Source organism: Alosa sapidissima, chromosome 22 (assembly GCF_018492685.1).
Source record: "Alosa sapidissima isolate fAloSap1 chromosome 22, fAloSap1.pri, whole genome shotgun sequence".
NCBI lineage: Eukaryota > Metazoa > Chordata > Actinopteri > Clupeiformes > Clupeidae > Alosa > Alosa sapidissima.
In genome coordinates, this window is record NC_055978.1 from 10,513,498 (window position 1) to 10,532,119 (window position 18,622).

Consider the following 18,622-nt stretch of genomic DNA (forward strand, 5'->3'; position numbering starts at 1 on the left):
TTTTCAGTGTGTGTTTGTGTGTGTGGAGAGAGTCAAGCAGAATCTAGGATGTCCACTGTTGTGAATGATCCCACTACAGTATATATTACTGATGACGTCAGGGTGGTGGGGGCCCCAAAATCAAACACTTTTTTAAAAAAAGTATCAAAGTATTGAAATCGCAATTCTTGACTTGGTATCAGAATCGACCCCCCCTCCCCCCTAAATTGTGTAAATCCCCCCTACATGAATAACCTAAGGGGGGAATTCCCCCCCATTTTGAAAAATGAATTTTAAGCCCTGCCTTTTGTGTATTGTCCTGTGCTTGCTTTTGCCTGTTCCCCATGTGCTCTGCCTGCTGTCATGTGACTGTCTCCACCCCTTTTCTCCTTATTTGGTCTGTACTTCCTGTCTTGTTAGTTTTCCCTTCGTTTCTGCTTTCACCTGTTCCCCGTTATTGTCTTGTTAGTCTGGTCCAGTCCTCTGTGTTTCTGTTAATTGGTCTGTGTATTTCTACCCCCCTGTTCCTCTGTCGGATCATCTCTCTGTTATCCTGTCTGAAAGTAGTTTGTACATTTGTTAGTTAGCCTAATAAAGTGTGTTTTTCCACGATTCTGGGTCCCCCTGCATATCCCTGACAATTTCTTTATTTGTATTATGACTTAATGTTTCATTTATGTATATTTTCTTATTTTCTGTTGAACATCCCTATAGGGGTTTGCATGTCATGAAATCGGGATGTCACCATATTGGAGATACTCGCATCATAAGAAAGCATTAAGCACTGAAGTAGATCCCTAACGTCGTCAAGGAAAATGGTTAGGCTAATTATTGCCGTGTTTAAATGTCCTAATGTTTGTGTAGGTGGGCCCTATGACCCAATGTCTGCCATGACCGGGCCTCTGCTCAAAGAAATTTGAGACAGCAGCAAGGAGGTGTCTTATGATCATTTAAATGTTTTATGACAAGCTCGGTGAGAATGGGGAAAAATCTTCTGTGCAAACTTTGCCCGCCGGCTTTCAAAAACAAAATCTGCACTTTTTAGTAGCCTATGTACTGAAATGGAATTTGAAATGGAAATATAATGTCCTGGGATAATAATATTTAATTTATTTAATAAATCAGACCACCTAGATTACATTATTTAATTATATAGTGATTAAAGTAATCCTCTGACTGTTTTGTAAAGCAAATATATCAATCTATTTCAATAGCCTGTTAATATCAATCTGCTTTGTTTTTGTAATATTCTTGTACAATTTAGCCTATACCACTCACTACTTATAGTGATGTCGTATGAGTATACGACTGTGATGTCGTATGAGTATACGACTACTTATTTAAGTTATTGACGTGTATGCTTAATAAGTTATAAGCTTCTTGTATAACGTGTCATTATTATTTCTTGTAGCTTATATAATTATATTTTATAGTAATAACACGTATTAAATTCGTGTTACAGTTAACACAATTCGTGTTAAATTGCATTAGGCCGAGTGGTTTAAGTAAGCACAACCCAGAGCATGGCACAGCATAACTGGTGCAAAGGTGAAGGCCTCAACCCTGAGTATGCCCTGATAGTGAAAGATGTCCCTGATGTGGCCGTAATTGAAGACACGCTGCGTCAGTCTGCTCCCCGAGCGCCGCTGTAGCAGGCAGCTCACTGCATCGGAATTAGTGTGTGCTTCACCTCACTGTATGTTCACTGTGTGCTGAGTGTGTTTTGGATAAATGCAGAGACCAAATTTCCCTGACGGGATCAAAAGTATAATATAACCAACCACAAGCACCCCCTTCCTCTGATAACTTCTGGTATTATTCTCCTTTCCCCCTGGCTTTTTAATAACTTTTGGAAGTCGATACCTAGGCCTACTCCAGATGTTTTTCTCGGTCTGACCTATTTGGTATAACCTAAAACAATAATTAACCATTTTCCGTGACGACGTTAGGGATCTACTTCAATGCTTAATGCTTTCTTATGATGCGAGTATCTCCAATATGGTGACGTCCCGATTTCATGGCATGCCGTGCAAACCCCTATCAGTGTTTCCGCTAGAAAAAAAATGGTGCCTGTCAAAATGACCGGCAGAGGTTTCGTTTTCTGGACATTTTGATGATATGCCGGTCAAAAATCCTATTATCGCTTCTTAATTTGTCAAGTTGAGGAAAACTGGAGACAGGATATGTAGCTTAAAGAATGTCATAATCAGGCTGAATCAGGGGCGTAGATTTGCGTGGGGATATAGCCACTGTTTGCTGTGATAAACAGTTCGCGAGAAAAATAACTTCAAGAGATTTAATAATTATTCTCTGCGCCCATCTCCACATCCATTCGTCTCGGTGGAATATCGTAGGCCTACACACTCTTCACGCAACACATGACAAACCATATATCAAAATAAACAGCAGACCTTAACGGACACAAGGTGGGTAGTGTCCCCACCAAAGCTCAGACCAAACCTACGCCCTTGGCCACGCAGCTGTGCGTTTCCCAAAAGCATAGTTGCTAACCAACATACATAGACATATTAACACCACTACCTTCAAGTAGTGAGTAAACATTAGGGCTATGCACGGACATCACGTTCCCATTGTATGGCGTTCCATTAGTGCCAAAAATAATGCCTATGTCGACTAAATATTGCTTTTGTCAACTACTTATGTCCACTGAAGATGTCTATGCAACATTCACTTTACGACAGACGTGACAAAACGGCCTTGTTCATGTCATTGCTCACCTTACAAAACGACACCCCCTAGTGTTGACTGTGATATTGTGCCATGACTCTGTTGTTGCACATGTCGTCAAGTATGTCGACAGGCCTGTTGTTTGATTCTGCTGTTGTGCATGTCGTCTTCTGTGTCGTTTGGATCAGCTGTTGTGCATGTTGTCTTCTGTGTCGTTTGATTCAGCTGTTGTGCATGTCGTCTTCTGTGTAGTTTGGATCAGCTGTTGTGCCTGTCGTCTGCTGTGTCGTTTGATTCAGCTGTTGTGCATGTCGTCTTCTGTGTCGTTTGATTCAGCTGTTGTGCATGTCGTCTTCTGTGTAGTTTGGATCAGCTGTTGTGCCTGTCGTCTGCTGTGTCGTTTGATTCAGCTGTTGTGCATGTTGTCTTCTGTGTCGTTTGGATCAGCTGTTGTGCATGTCGTCAGCTGTGTCATTTGATTCTGCTGTTGTGCATGTCGTCTTCTATGTCGTTTGGTTTTAATGTTGTGCATGTCGTCTTCTGTGTTGTTTGAATCAGCTGTTGTGCATGTCGTCCTCTCTGTCGTTTGTTTTTAATGTTGTGCATGTCGTCTGCTCTGTCATTTCATTCTGCTGTTCACCCCCCCCCCCCCCCATATCAAACGTGGATAAACCAATCGCGGCTCAGCACCAGGCACTCTCGGCCAACTTCAGCCCAGACAGAGTTCGAACTGCCGAAATTCTATCGAAATTGGTTGCAGTTCACCTTTAGTTCCTCTAGGGGCGGTCGCATTAAAAACGTCCCCCCACTGCTTGTTTCACTTCACAAAAAAAAAAAAAAAAAAAAAACCTCACGGACCACCTAGCTAAAAAAAAGAGTAGACCTACTTCAACAGTATATTATACAATAGTTTACTCACTGAACCACCTTGCTTATTGTGTCAGAGGATTCATATGATTTAAACTGGCATAGCTTACAGTACATAGTTAGTTCAATATTGCAAACAACTCATCTATATTATATTTTACCAGGTCTGCTCGCGTACCACCTGTGGTTCCTGGACCACACTTTGAGAAACACTGCTGTTTGTGGTTGTCAAAAGAGTGTTAGCCTTACCGGGCAACAGCTTTATTACTTGCAAATTTAGATACCTAATATTTACAACATCGTCTCAGATATGTCAGCATGCTGTGGCCTACAGATCTAGTGTTCAGGCATTTCTGTTAGTGTCCTATTCAGTTATTTTGATAAAATAAAAGTTCCCACCACAGCATTGATAAAATTGTAAGACTCAGCCATAATCATGTGTCAAATAAATATACAAATGATAAATTACAGCTTAAATGTTAAAAATAAGTTCTATCAATACACACCCACTGTTTCCATAACACACTTGCAACTCAATAGGCAATCAACCGTTTCAATAAAACAGTTGCAACTCATATTTCAAATAGCTGGTGAGACTGCAGCATAAAAAGGTGACTGATACATTTCAGATATTTTATTCATTTTTCAATGTGTGAAACAAGTGTGTGTTAACAAAACCAGGGGGAAAAAACAACAAAAATACCAGAAGGGAGGTGTGGTGGGACTGCAACATAGAAAGGAGGTTTGACACTCATTTATATTTTCAAAAAAGATTTCAGTTCCTAATGTCTGAAGTGTGTGTGAACAACAGAAAATACACAATGTGGAAAGGATGGGTAGCTGTCTATAAACTCTGCACACCTATAACAGGGACAAGCTAAGGAGGATGCAGCACGTTTGATGGAGCCAGGAGTGTTAGGGGTGATGTTGAAGCTGAAGGCTGTTCATCCTACCGCACACCTTTCTCGTCCTCAGCATCCTTGGTCCTAGGTAAGCAGAACAGGCACAGTGGAGAATGGAGGGAGAACAGAGCGGGTAACATTCAGTTTATACCTGGAACAACACATTTACAGCTGCCACATTAAGTCATAACCATAAACCAAAGCAAGAGGCCATCTCCAGCAAGACCCACCACACACGGCCGACCACCTTACATCCACACATAAACTGTAACGATAACATGAAGAAAGATGTTGTTGGGGATCACTTTCCAAACGATGTTGAGAACAATACAAAGCTGACAGCCAACCAAAATCCATCAAATTTTAGCTATCATATTCAAGGAGAGACTTTTCTTAATTGATCAGTGAGGACACTTATCATTATAGTTATCGTTCCTGATGCAAACGGCCATTAACACAGGAACAACCGTACATACCCATTTATCCTTCATGACCGCCAACCCACTCCCATTTCAGTGTCCAACCTGCCATGCACGTCTTTAGTAGAGTGACCAGTGCTCTCCTGAAAAACCTGGTTGAGGAGGAGAAACGGCCACAGTCCTCCCTGAAAACATCATGGTTCCTTGAGGAAGTAGACCACCGGTTCGACCTTGTCGTAATTGCCCTAAACAGATTGAAAGAGAATGAGTTAGAGAAAGCCATAAACTTGTATTGGGACACCTTCCATCTTTTTCGTGGCCTGAAGATTGGATACATTGTTAAGAGGGTCAACAGCAATTGACTTTGTGAGTAATGCCAGCATGCTGTAACAGGAAATGGCAATGACGACACACTTCTTTCATGCTATGACCTAAAAAAGAAATTTTCAGCACATACATTAGAAGCAAAATCAAATAAGGCACCAAGGAAGGAAAAGAGAACGGACGATTGGCACCTTGGGAGCAAGGTTTAAAGCAGAGAGGCAAGGAAGATGTACTTGGCCTGTCCGTTCCAGCTTCAGGGAGCCCCCAGCAGCCTAATCTTCATGCCAACCACCACTACATCACTCCAATAACCATCCATCAACCCGGTGAGGTATCTGCTGTACATGTGGTGTTTTCTCAATGTCTTGATGAAATTATCACCAAATTAAGTCTGATGTGAGCTCTGAATATCATAGCCATGGGTGTTAGCTACACATGGTGATGGAAATATTGAAAAATGTTAGGTGGTTTCACTACTAACAATTAGAACTTCAGCGTAACATTTATAATACTAATGAGGTAGGTGTTAGCAAACCTGTGAGTTCCCCTCCCCACTGTGACTGTCAATGGCACATCCTGTTAAGGACAAAGTCCCTGGAATATCACTGTAGCTCCCTGCCTGAAATGGGGCTTTGCTTGCTACGTAATGATTCAATAACAGCCGCAGATTTACCATGCCATTATCATTTAAATATACCTCATTTTGTAATGGGTGGCAGGGCTGTACGTTAACTCTTTCGTTGTTAGCACTGGTGCTGAATGAAACGTATTTGACCAAAATCACGTTGGTGTCCTAGCTCATAGCATGTTTAACGTTAACACTAATGTCAGTGAGCTGTCTCGCTAACGTTAGGTAACGCTTCGGCAAATATCATTATAAACTTAAAATCCCATTGATAACCAATCTAATTAAACAACGTCGTACTTACTGTACTTACCACTCCCGTCGTGGTACTGTACTTACCACTGACATTATTAGGCAGACAGCAATGGAATTGAATGAGGCCAACTGGCGAATGTCAATTTGTCAAAGTTTGGCACTGTTGAGCTCTCAGCACAATCAGAAGTGACTTGGGAATATCTCCGCCATTTTTCCATGGTCTTCTAGTTCAACAAATCACGCAGACCACAAGTTCCAGTACACTTTTCATGGTGTTGATGAAGTAGGCTAAAACTGAGAAATGAAAACACAACATTTATCCTATTAAATAAGCTGGCTACAGAAAATTACCCTAGCTGCTAAGTTAGGTTCGCCAGAAGGCTAGCACTAACGTGACTAAATACCCTTCGGCGGTGTGCTAATTCGTTTACAAGTTAACATTAAATAAGTGACATTAATTACATTATATTTCTAATAATCTCGTAAACATAGCATTTCATTCACACGTACCAACGATGCTTTCAAAAGCCAACTTGAAGCTTAACTTAAAGAGGTTTGAAACCAGTGCAGATCACCATAACTTTCCGATCCAGTGTGTAACGATAACGTTCGTTGAGTCCAAGGCATATGACATCATCAGACAAAGACGTAAGTATCCGAAGCGCTACCCACTTTCACCTTTAGATGGCATTAGCAAAGATTGTTAAGGCGGAGCAAGATATTTCATCAGGAGCCACTTCCGGGAACCCGGATCGCACGAGGGGGGGTCAAAATCCCCCTTTATGCAGAGCAGAGGCAGTGACTGCTCCATTGAAGTCTATGGGCATAGCTCAGAATTTTACCACATATGCTAAGGTCTTGGTTCTATAGAGTTAAGAATGTGAATTTTGGGCACGTTTACATGATCCTCAAACCCTTCTGAACATTTCAGGTACATTTTTAGCATTTTTGAGCATTCCAGTCTGGAGAAAATCGACTTTATATCAGGTGTGTGCCGGTTATTTATGCCACTGCTGTTGGCCGGTTGCAACGTACGCTCATCAAAACGTCATCGACACGCCTCTTTATGCAGACAGGATTCGATCCCCATTTCGCGCCCATAGACATGAACTACAACGAAGTATCTTGCTCCGCCTTAACAATCTTTGGCATTAGTGCCCCATTACTCTCATCTCTGATTACTAAACCTGTAAAAACATGGAATTTAATTCGTTGAACACAGGACAAAATGCATGTAACAGAACATGGCACGGCCTAGTTTGTATGCCCTTTTGTATGCCATTTGTGTGCACCTATTGTTTTGTTCAATTAAAGACTTTTCCTTAACTCTATTTATTGAGAAGAATAGGCTATATAGCCCATCAACTGATGAAATATGGATGATCCAAGCTGTCAGAGGAGGTCTGGAATGCATGACATGTTGAACAACATAAATAAATAAATGACAAAAACAGCAAATAGCAAGAGAGAAACTGACATGTCTTACATATTACAATTTCAATTTCCCTTTCTCTACAGCCTTGCCATTTTTTGCTGAAAACATCACATTAGCATCACATTGTCCTGTTGGCAATGGGCCGACATTCTCACCTTTATCGACAGTAACCTGACCAGCTTCTATCTCAGTGGACATGGCATTTACTGTATATACAGGGCATAGGAAACGTGTGGATGGGAGCAGAACATTTATCATGGATCGGCAAGTAAATACCGTCATTAACTTGATGGAATGAAATAAATTACCACCTCTTTGCCTGATGAGCTGAACCACTTCTATGGCTGCTTTTACCGGGACAACAAGGAGGTGGCCATACAGGCTGGTCTCTGTAGAGCATCAGCCCTTTAGGCCTACACTCTCCTCATTGTGGTCATTTACAGTATTCCATTCCATAATTATCAAAGGAGTTAATGACGAAATTGACTTGCCGAGCATGATACATTTTCTGCTCCCATCCAAAAGTTTCCTACACCCTATATAGGCCTATGCGGTAAACGTTACACCCACTAAGCTGGTCAGGCTACTGTCGGTAAAGGTGAGAATGTAGGCCTACTGTCAACGGGGTTGCCCAATGTGATTCAAATGTAATGTTTACAGCCAAAATGGCAGGCTGCAGACAAAGGGAAATTGAAAATGTATATGTAAGACATGTCAGTTTCACTCTTTTTTTGCTGTTTCTGTAATTTATTTATTTCTGTTGTTCAACAGGCCATGCATTCGAAATAGACTCATCTGACAGCTTGGGTTATCCTGATCAGTTGATGCACTGGACTGGACTCAATAAACAGAGTCCAGGAAAAGGAAAAGTCTTTAATTTAGCAAAACATGAGGTGCACACAAAAGGGCACACAAACTAGGCCGTGTCATGTTCAGTTAAATGCATTTTGTCCTGTGTTCAACGAATGTAATTCCATGTTTTTAAGGTTTAGTAATCAGAGACGAGAGTAATGGTCCACTAATGCCATCTAATGGTGAAAGTGGGTAGCGCTTCGGATACTTACGTCTTTGTCTGATGATGTCATATGCCTTGGACTCAACGAACGTTATCGTTACACACTGGATCGGAAAGTTATGGTGATCTGCACTGGTTTCAAACCTCTTTAAGCTTCAAGTTGGCTTTTGAAAGCATCGTTGGTACGTGTGAATGAAATGCTATGTTTACGAGATTATTAGAAATATAATGTAATTAATGTCACTTATTTAATGTTAACTTGTAAACGAATTAGCACACCGCCGAAGGGTATTTAGTCACGTTAGTGCTAGCCTTCTGGCGAACCTAACTTAGCAGCTAGGGTAATTTTCTGTAGCCAGCTTATTTAATAGGATAAATGTTGTGTTTTCATTTCTCAGTTTTAACCTTCTTCATCAACACCATGAAAAGTGAACTGGAACTTGTGGTCTGCGTGATTTGTTGAACTAGAAGACCATGGAAAAATGGCGGAGATATTCCCAAGTCACTTCTGATTGTGCTGAGAGCTCAACAGTGCCAAACTTGGACAAATTGACATTCGCCAGTTGGCCTCATTAAATTCCATTGCTGTCTGCCTAATAATGTCAGTGGTAAGTACGACGTTGTTTAAGTAGATTGGTTATCAATGGGATTTTAAGTTTATAATGATATTTGCCGAAGCGTTACCTAACTTTAGCGAGACAGCTCACTGACATTAGTGTTAACGTTAAACATGCTATGAGCTAGGACACCAATGTGATTTTGATCAAATACTGTTTCATTCAGCATGGTAACTATATTCAGATGTGCTGGTTATCAACGAGTTTGCGATTACTGTTATGCAGATGAACAGTGGAGTAAATTAATGTGCTACATTTGCTTTGAACCTGATATAGCTAGATAGGAGTTTTTGCTCCAACTGCTTTCAGATAATTTATTTCCCTGTAAATTTGCACTTCTAAAGTCTCACCAGTGCAGGTTTGTGTTCTTGATGTAATGTTGATGGAATAATTTGTATTGCTGTATCTGCCAAATAATTTCTTAAATGCATATGAGCTTTGCATATGCCGAGAGAGGCTGAAGTGACAAGAGGACATTGCCTATCATTAGGTCAGTAATCTTTATAAGAAGGATAAAATGTCCTTTTTACCTTTTGTGGATATATGTCCTTTTTACCTTGTATGGTTCTGTAGCACCAGTGCTAACAACGAAAGAGTTAACGTACAGCCCTGCCACCCATTACAAAATGAGGTATATTTAAATGATAATGGCATGGTAAATCTGCGGCTGTTATTGAATCATTACGTAGCAAGCAAAGCCCCATTTCAGGCAGGGAGCTACAGTGATATTCCAGGGACTTTGTCCTTAACAGGATGTGCCATTGACAGTCACAGTGGGGAGGGGAACTCACAGGTTTGCTAACACCAACCTCATTAATATTATAAATGTTACGCTGAAGTTCTAATTGTTAGTAGTGAAACCACCTAACATTTTTCAATATTTCCATCACCATGTGTAGCTAACACCCATGGTTATGATATTCAGAGCTCACATCAGACCTAATTTGGTGATAATTTCATGAAGACATTGAGTAAACACCACATGTACAGCAGATACCTCACCGGGTTGATGGATGGTTATTGGAGTGATGTAGTGGTGGTTGGCATGAAGATTAGGCTGCTGGGGGCTCCCTGAAGCTGGAACGGACAGGCCAAGTACATCTTCCTTGCCTCTCTGCTTTAAACCTTGCTCCCAAGGTGCCAATCGTCCGTTCTCTTTTCCTTCCTTGGTGCCTTATTTGATTTTGCTTCTAATGTATGTGCTGAAAATTTCTTTTTTAGGTCATAGCATGAAAGAAGTGTGTCGTCATTGCCATTTCCTGTTACAGCATGCTGGCATTACTCACAAAGTCAATTGCTGTTGACCCTCTTAACAATGTATCCAATCTTCAGGCCACGAAAAAGATGGAAGGTGTCCCAATACAAGTTTATGCCTTTCTCTAACTCATTCTCTTTCAATCTGCTTAGGGCAATTACGACAAGGTCGAACCGGTGGTCTACTTCCTCAAGGAACCATGATGTTTTCAGGGAGGACTGTGGCCGTTTCTCCTCCTCAACCAGGTTTTTCAGGAGAGCACTGGTCACTCTACTAAAGACGTGCATGGCAGGTTGGACACTGAAATGGGAGTGGGTTGGCGGTCATGAAGGATAAATGGGTATGTACGGTTGTTCCTGTGTTAATGGCCGTTTGCATCAGGAACGATAACTATAATGATAAGTGTCCTCACTGATCAATTAAGAAAAGTCTCTCCTTGAATATGATAGCTAAAATTTGATGGATTTTGGTTGGCTGTCAGCTTTGTATTGTTCTCAACATCGTTTGGAAAGTGATCCCCAACAACATCTTTCTTCATGTTATCGTTACAGTTTATGTGTGGATGTAAGGTGGTCGGCCGTGTGTGGTGGGTCTTGCTGGAGATGGCCTCTTGCTTTGGTTTATGGTTATGACTTAATGTGGCAGCTGTAAATGTGTTGTTCCAGGTATAAACTGAATGTTACCCGCTCTGTTCTCCCTCCATTCTCCACTGTGCCTGTTCTGCTTACCTAGGACCAAGGATGCTGAGGACGAGAAAGGTGTGCGGTAGGATGAACAGCCTTCAGCTTCAACATCACCCCTAACACTCCTGGCTCCATCAAACGTGCTGCATCCTCCTTAGCTTGTCCCTGTTATAGGTGTGCAGAGTTTATAGACAGCTACCCATCCTTTCCACATTGTGTATTTTCTGTTGTTCACACACACACTTCAGACATTAGGAACTGAAATCTTTTTTGAAAATATAAATGAGTGTCAAACCTCCTTTCTATGTTGCAGTCCCACCACACCTTCCTTCTGGTATTTTTGTTGTTTTTCCCCCTGGTTTTTTTTGTTAACACACACTTGTTTCACACATTGAAAAATGAATAAAATATGTAAAATATGAGTTGCAACTGTTTTATTGAAACGGTTGATTGCCTATTGAGTTGCAAGTGTGTTATGGAAACAGTGGGTGTGTATTGATAGAACTTATTTTTAACATTTAAGCTGTAATTGATCATTTGTATATTTATTTGACACATGATTATGGCTGAGTCTTACAATTTTATCAATGCTGTGGTGGGAACTTTTATTTTATCAAAATAACTGAATAGGACACTAACAGAAATGCCTGAACACTAGATCTGTAGGCCACAGCATGCTGACATATCTGAGACGATGTTGTAAATATTGGGTATCTAAATTTGCAAGTAATAAAGCTGTTGCCCGGTAAGGCTAACACTCTTGACAACCACAAACAGCAGTGTTTCTCAAAGTGTGGTCCAGGAACCACAGGTGGTACGCGAGCAGACCTGGTAAAATATAATATAGATGAGTTGTTTGCAATATTGAACTAACTATGTACTGTAAGCTATGCCAGTTTAAATCATATGAATCCTCTGACACAATAAGCAAGGTGCAAAGACGATAAGCAAGGTGGTTCAGTGAGTAAACTATTGTATAATATACTGTTGAAGTAGGTCTACTCTTTTTTTAGCTAGGTGGTCCATGAGGTTTTTTTTTTTTTGTGAAGTGAAACAAGCAGTGGGGGGACGTTTTTAATGCGACCGCCCCTAGAGGAACTAAAGGTGAACTGCAACCAATTTCGATAGAATTTCGGCAGTTCGAGCTCTGTCTGGGCTGAAGTTGGCCGAGAGTGCCTGGTGCTGAGCCGCGATTGGTTTATCCACGTTTGATATGGGGGGGGGGGGGGTGAACAGCAGAATGAAATGACACAGCAGACGACACAACATTAAACCCAAATTAAAACCAAACGACAGAGAGGACGACACACACAACAGCAGAATCAAACGACAGAGCAGACAACATGCACAACATTAAAAACAAACGACAGAGAGGACGACACACAACAGCAGAATCAAACGACAGAGCAGACGACATGCACAACATTAAAAACAAACGACAGCGAGGACGACATGCACAACAGCTGATTCAAACAACACAGAAGACGACATGCACAACATTAAAACCAAACGACATAGAAGACGACATGCACAACAGCAGAATCAAATGACACAGCTGACGACATGCACAACAGCTGATCCAAACGACACAGAAGACGACAGGCACAACAGCTGATCCAAACTACACAGAAGACGACACAGAAGACGACATGCACATCAGCTGAATCAAACGACACATAAGACGACATGCACAACAGCTGATTCAAACAACACAGAAGACAACATGCACAACATTAAAACCAAACGACATAGAAGACGACATGCACAACAGCTGATCCAAACGACACAGAAGACAACATGCACAACAGCTGATCCAAACGACACAGAAGACGACATGCACAACAGCAGAATCAAACAACAGGCCTGTCGACATACTTGACGACATGTGCAACAACAGAGTCATGGCACAATATCACAGTCAACACTAGGGGGTGTCGTTTTGTAAGGTGAGCAATGACATGAACAAGGCCGTTTTGTCACGTCTGTCGTAAAGTGAATGTTGCATAGACATCTTCAGTGGACATAAGTAGTTGACAAAAGCAATATTTAGTCGACATAGGCATTATTTTTGGCACTAATGGAACGCCATACAATGGGAACGTGATGTCCGTGCATAGCCCTAATGTTTACTCACTACTTGAAGGTAGTGGTGTTAATATGTCTATGTACTATCACTTTGTTTCAGTAACTGAATAATAAAAAAGACAGCTGACGAGCTGATTGACGCGCTGACTGACGAGCTAATACCTCCTTCTGTCTGTAGTCTATATTTCTGTCTGCCTACTTCGTGTAAAAACGAAAGTAAAACTGATAGGCGGTTCGAAGCTACAGATTTGACAGATAGCTTATAGGCTACATAACGACCACGACTATGAACATAACTTCTCAGAGCATCAACATAATGCCCTCCCTCTCTTTTAAAGAGGGACGACACAGCTGAGCGCCCAGCGAAGAAATATGATTTTGAAGTCCCTGCTCCTACTTCTGATCGTCGGCGAACTGAAGATCACGAGAGCAGAGGAAGGTAGGCTTCAGTTTTTCTGAATTAAGAAAGTTAACAGGTAGGCCTACCACTGGGTAACAATCAGACAGGACGCAGTTTTTGCAGTGAGGTGCGCCTATGTTTATGTTGTTTCGCAGGCTATAGGGTAGTAAGCGTTTGGCGCGCACCGTATTCTCGTATTCTCTCTCCTGCTCCAACAAAAGGTGTGCGCGTCCATAGTTCTGCATTAAGTTGATTTTGATAACGTGTTTACAAACTTTACTTTACAGAAAATTATAAATAGCCTAGCCTACTGTCATGCAGTTAATGGGATACTGTGCAGAGTAGGGAAGTTATGGTATAGGCCATTTGGTGTGAATACACACACACACAGGGGAAATTCTCTTTGAGTAGCCTGACGGTACCACAGTGACTACGGCCGTACACCTGCAGGCGCGCCTGTATAGGGCCATGGTGGCTGGCAGTTCCACAATATATGAATCTTTTGAAATAGTAATTATGAAAAACTAGGGTATGTGATGATGTGGGGCTATTTTAATTCCGAAGGCCTATGTGCCAACAACAATCCTTCAGCAATTGCTAATGTACAACCCCAAAACAGAAAAAGTTGGGACGTTGTGTAAAATGTAAATAAAAACAGAATGTAATAATCTGCAAATATCTTAAACGTATATTTAGTTGCAAAAAGGACACATTTCATGGAATATATGTGTTAATTTTGAATTTGATACCAGCAACATGTTTTAAAAAATAATTGGGACGGGGGTAACAAAATGCTGGAAAAGTGTAATGATAAAGAAAACAAAACGAAGAATGTTTCACAACTAACTAGGGTAACTTAGGGGCAGCCGTGGTCCACTGGTTAGCACTTCGGACTTGCTCCCCGAGCGCCGCTGTTGTTGCAGGCAGCTCACTGCGCCGGTATTAGTGTGTGCTTCACCTCACTGTGTGTGTGTTTCACTAATTCACGGATTGGGTTAAATGCAGAGACCAAATTTCCCTCACGGGATCAAAAGAGTATATATACTTATACTTATATATAACTGGCAACACGATTGGGTATGAAAAAGAGCATCCCAGAGAGTCAGGGTCTCTTAGAAGTAAAGATGTAGGGGTATTCATCACTCTGTGTACATGTAAACCTGTGTGCACAAATGATGAAACAATGTCATTTTTATGCTTCTTAACATGAAATTGTGACGTATTTACTTTCGGGAGTTCATCATCTACAGGACATAATATTATTAAAACATTAAGATAATCCAGAGAAATCTTTGCAAACAGGGGAAATATCTAAAAAACAAATTGGATGGCCGTGGTCTTTTGGACCTCAGATGGCACTGCATCAACACCAGACCTGTTTCCAGACCTGTCATTGTATGGGCTCAGGAAAACCTCTGATAACCATTGTCTATGTGCCCAGTTTGATATCAATTCAAAAACTGCAGCCAAAATTGTAACAGCTAAATTGTATTGAGACATGATACAGAAAATGCCACCCTCTTATCTGGGCCTGAGCTTGTTTAAAATGGACTGACGTAATGTGAAAAAAGGTCCTGTGGTTAGACCAATCAAAGTTTGCCATTCTTTTTGGAAATCATGGACTCATCTGGGCTAAAGAGGAGAGGGCCTATCCAAGTATCCAACCTATCCAACTTGTTTTAGTGCTCAGTTCGAAACCCAACATCTATGACAGTGTGGAGGAGCATTAATGCCTACAGCATGGGCATCTTGCACATTTGGCAAAGCACAATGAATTCTGAATGATGTATACAGGTTTTGAGCAACATATACTGCCATCCAGGCAATGTCTTTTCCAGGGACGACCTTGAATATTTTAGGAAAACAATGCCAAAATGAATTCTGCACATATTTAAAGTCCAGGTGCTAAGATGGCCTGTCTGCAGTCCAGATTTGTCAAATTAGGTGCATAATGGAATGGAAAGCATGACTAAGAATACCCCATACTGTTGAGCAACTGAAATCCTATAGGGAGTAATGGGACAACATTTCATTATCAAAACTGTAGCAAATGGTCTCCTCAGTTCCTAAACATTTACAGAATGCTGTTAAATGACGAGGTGAAGCAGCACAGTGGTAAACATGCTCCCGTCCCAACTTTTTTTGAAACATGTTGCTGGCATCAAATTCAAAATTAACATATACTTTCCATGAAATAGTCCAAATTTTCATTTTCAACATTTGATATGTTGCCTATGTCCTTTTTGCTGCTAAATATGGGTTTACAAGACTTGTAACATTCTGTTTTTATTTACATTTTCCCAGCACAACGTCCCAACTTTTTCTGTTTTGGGGTTGTACATGCAGAGGAGGGTTGGCGGGTCCATTACGAGAGAGAGCGGGGCGGGGCAAGGAAAGGCTGAGTGCGTAAAAATCGCAGCTCAATGAAATAATTTTATCTAATTTAAATAGTACAACATTTATTGTATGGCGGCCAGCGTTGATCTTTTGCCGGCCCGCCCCAGATTAGTCAATGTATGGGAAACACTGCACTACCATAGAACTAGAAATTTTAATACGGCTTATACACTACCATAGAACTACTGTAGAAATCTCTATGGCTTTTTTTTTCCGTAAGGGCAGTAGCAAAACACAGTGAGTGTCTCCTATAGCGTTGAAGGGACAGTCGTGGCCTACTGGTTAGGGCTTCGGACTTGGAACCGAAGGGTTGCCGGTTCGATCCCCGACCAGTAGGAACGGCTGAAGTTCCCTTTGAGCAAGGCACCTAACCCCTCACTGCTCCCCGAGCGCAGTTGTAGCAAGGCTGCTCTGGGTTAGTGTGTGCTTCACCTCACTGAGTGTTCACTGTGTGTGTGTTCACTAATTCACGGATGGGATAAATGTAGAGACCAAATTCCTTGAATGCACAAGTATACTTGGCCTAGAAACCTGATTTACATTTTTGTTACATTTACATTGAAGGGAGGGATGAGCTGTTTTTTTTTGTTTGAAATACATAAGATGCTTTGGACAAAAGCATATAAGAAACATAAACATAAATAAATAAATTTTCCAGCATTGCCGACCAGGACAACTCTAATCTAAGAACAGACTAGGGCCTATTTTTGGATGATAACGAGTGCAAACTTTCGTTGGGGACGAAAACGTTAATCAGCACAGTTTTGAATAACAATTGAATATGCATTTGCATTTAAATAACATACAGCACAGCCTTTGGGCACAGCCTCACTATGTCAAAGTAAAATACTCTTTCAAGTCATTAAAGGGGTGGTTCAGGATTTTGGACATAAGACCTTATTTCCAAGTAAGCAAGTGTGATATTTATCAGTGGAGACCGTTTTCAGCACGTTTCATCCAGTCCTTCTAATTGTAGAGTTCGCAGGTGCTAGGCTAGCGCAAGTCAACGGTATGTGCTAGCCTGCCACTAAAGACAGTCTTACCCACTCCAAAGTACACCTGAGGCAAATTCCAGACAATCGATGTAAATGTCTGTGTTGATAGAATAGTGTAAGAAATACAACTACCCTTGCATCGCGTTGCAATAGTTATACTTTGGTCCCTAAAGTTGTTAGTAGTCATTTTGCAACTCAGCAGCAGACTGATATTACCAAGGCTACTACTAGGTATCCCCATTGGAGTGCGCTTTACTGTTTACTTTTCGGCGCAGTACTACTAACCGGAGCAAGTATAATTCCGCCGCTGCTAAGAAACTAGTCCCTCAAAATGTAATGCGATCGTTGAAATGCAAGGATAGAATAACGTTAGAAATAACACTGTCAATACAGACATTTACATCAATAGTCTGGCGTTATAATTTATTTGCCTCGGGTGTACTTTGGAGTGGGTAAGACTGTCTTTAGTGGCAGGCTAGCACATACCGTTGACTTGCGCTAGCCTAGCACCTGCGAACTCTGCAATTAGAAGGACTGGATGAAACGTGTTGAAAACGGTCTCCACTGATAAATATCACACTTGCTTACTTGGAAATGAGGTCCTATGTCCAAAATCCTGAACCACCCCTTTAACGAGGCTTGAAAATAATTGCTGTTATTCCACTGCTTGGTTGAATTTCCCTTTGTCCTACGTAATTTAGAACGACCATTAACCGTATGTTATTTGCACACCTATGAAGTAGATCCATTTTTTTGGCCGTATCACACTTGTATATTAATTCGCCAAACACGTTGTGAAGTTTAAATGAACTGTCATGTTGCATCCAGGGCTCCAGACTAACTTTTTTTTTTTTTAATAATTCAATAATTGCTGCTACTGGAAGAAACTGGAATCCATGCATTTCCACTGAATTATTTTTGGAATCTGATCCCTTATCATACCTGTTCATTCTTACTCGTCGCTCGACTTATCGTGACTAAATTCAAGATGGCTGCAAACGCTAAACTTCGTGAAGATACTGTCTGTATAAATCGTCTTGTAAGTAAACTACCAGTGCTTTTTCAAAGTTCTCAATGTCTCGTTTTAAATGTCAGGGCCCTCGGAAGTCTACCAATGAAGTGTGGAGATACATTGAGCCTCGTAAATGGTGTAAAACAGTGATTTATTTGCATGGCTAGCCCGATGCCGAAGCACCACCATTAAAAAAGCTGTTGGTAGCATCGGCTAACTAGCGCCAGATTTTGGAGTGCAGGGGACAAGCCGAGATGGGCTATGAAACATGCGTTCACACTCGGTATCATGTCTCAACACACTTTAGGTCAATATCACACCGGAATTCTCCTTTAAAACATGTCAAGATGAATTAAATAAAAATAACAGTGAGTAAATTAACAGTGCACGTCTTTTAAGGGCTTCAAACTGCACATCTCATGGCTCAATGTCTTACATACTATCCTTCATGATCTTTAGGCCTTGGCTAAACCAGCTCGCCATGCTAGCATCTTCCATAGAAATGTATTTGAGCACAATTTAAATAGATGTTCCAAGTAGCCTGGGGGATTTTTATGTGATTTTGCAATGATTATTGCAATAATCATTTGACAGTCCCACAATGCAATTTACTTTTCAATTTTAGTATTTTTACATTTTCAATAAGAACATCACTATGGTTAATGCAGT

At 41.1% G+C, this 18,622-nt stretch overlaps 1 protein-coding gene and 2 long non-coding RNA genes across 6 annotated transcripts in view; 2 read left to right on the forward strand and 1 right to left on the reverse strand.

The window, feature by feature from the left end:
* Positions 1-3,843: 3,843 nt before the first annotated feature.
* On the reverse strand, positions 3,844-6,717 carry LOC121697620. Of its 2 annotated transcripts, XR_006026501.1 has the most exons (4): positions 6,570-6,717; positions 6,144-6,353; positions 4,913-5,100; positions 3,844-4,520 (listed from the first exon to the last, which is right to left on the reverse strand). It is a non-coding gene; the product is annotated as an uncharacterized LOC121697620 (long non-coding RNA). The 2 variants fall into 2 exon arrangements; XR_006026500.1 differs by having other exon boundaries at positions 3,844-5,100.
* Positions 6,718-8,433: 1,716 nt separating this feature from the next.
* On the forward strand, positions 8,434-11,486 carry LOC121697621. 2 transcript variants are annotated; one of them, XR_006026502.1, is made up of 3 exons: positions 8,434-8,691; positions 8,908-9,117; positions 10,534-11,486. It is a non-coding gene; the product is annotated as an uncharacterized LOC121697621 (long non-coding RNA). The 2 variants fall into 2 exon arrangements; XR_006026503.1 differs by lacking the exons at positions 8,434-8,691; positions 8,908-9,117 and adding an exon at positions 9,288-9,616.
* Positions 11,487-13,358: 1,872 nt separating this feature from the next.
* Positions 13,359-18,622, forward strand: part of LOC121697619 (interleukin-15 receptor subunit alpha-like) — a 43,984-nt gene continuing 38,720 nt past the window's right edge. For both annotated transcript variants that reach the window (XM_042079205.1, XM_042079206.1), the window contains exon 1: positions 13,359-13,588. In XM_042079205.1, coding sequence (XP_041935139.1) covers positions 13,522-13,588 — 67 coding nt within the window. In that variant the 5' untranslated portion in view covers positions 13,359-13,521. The remainder of the gene's footprint in view (positions 13,589-18,622) is intronic.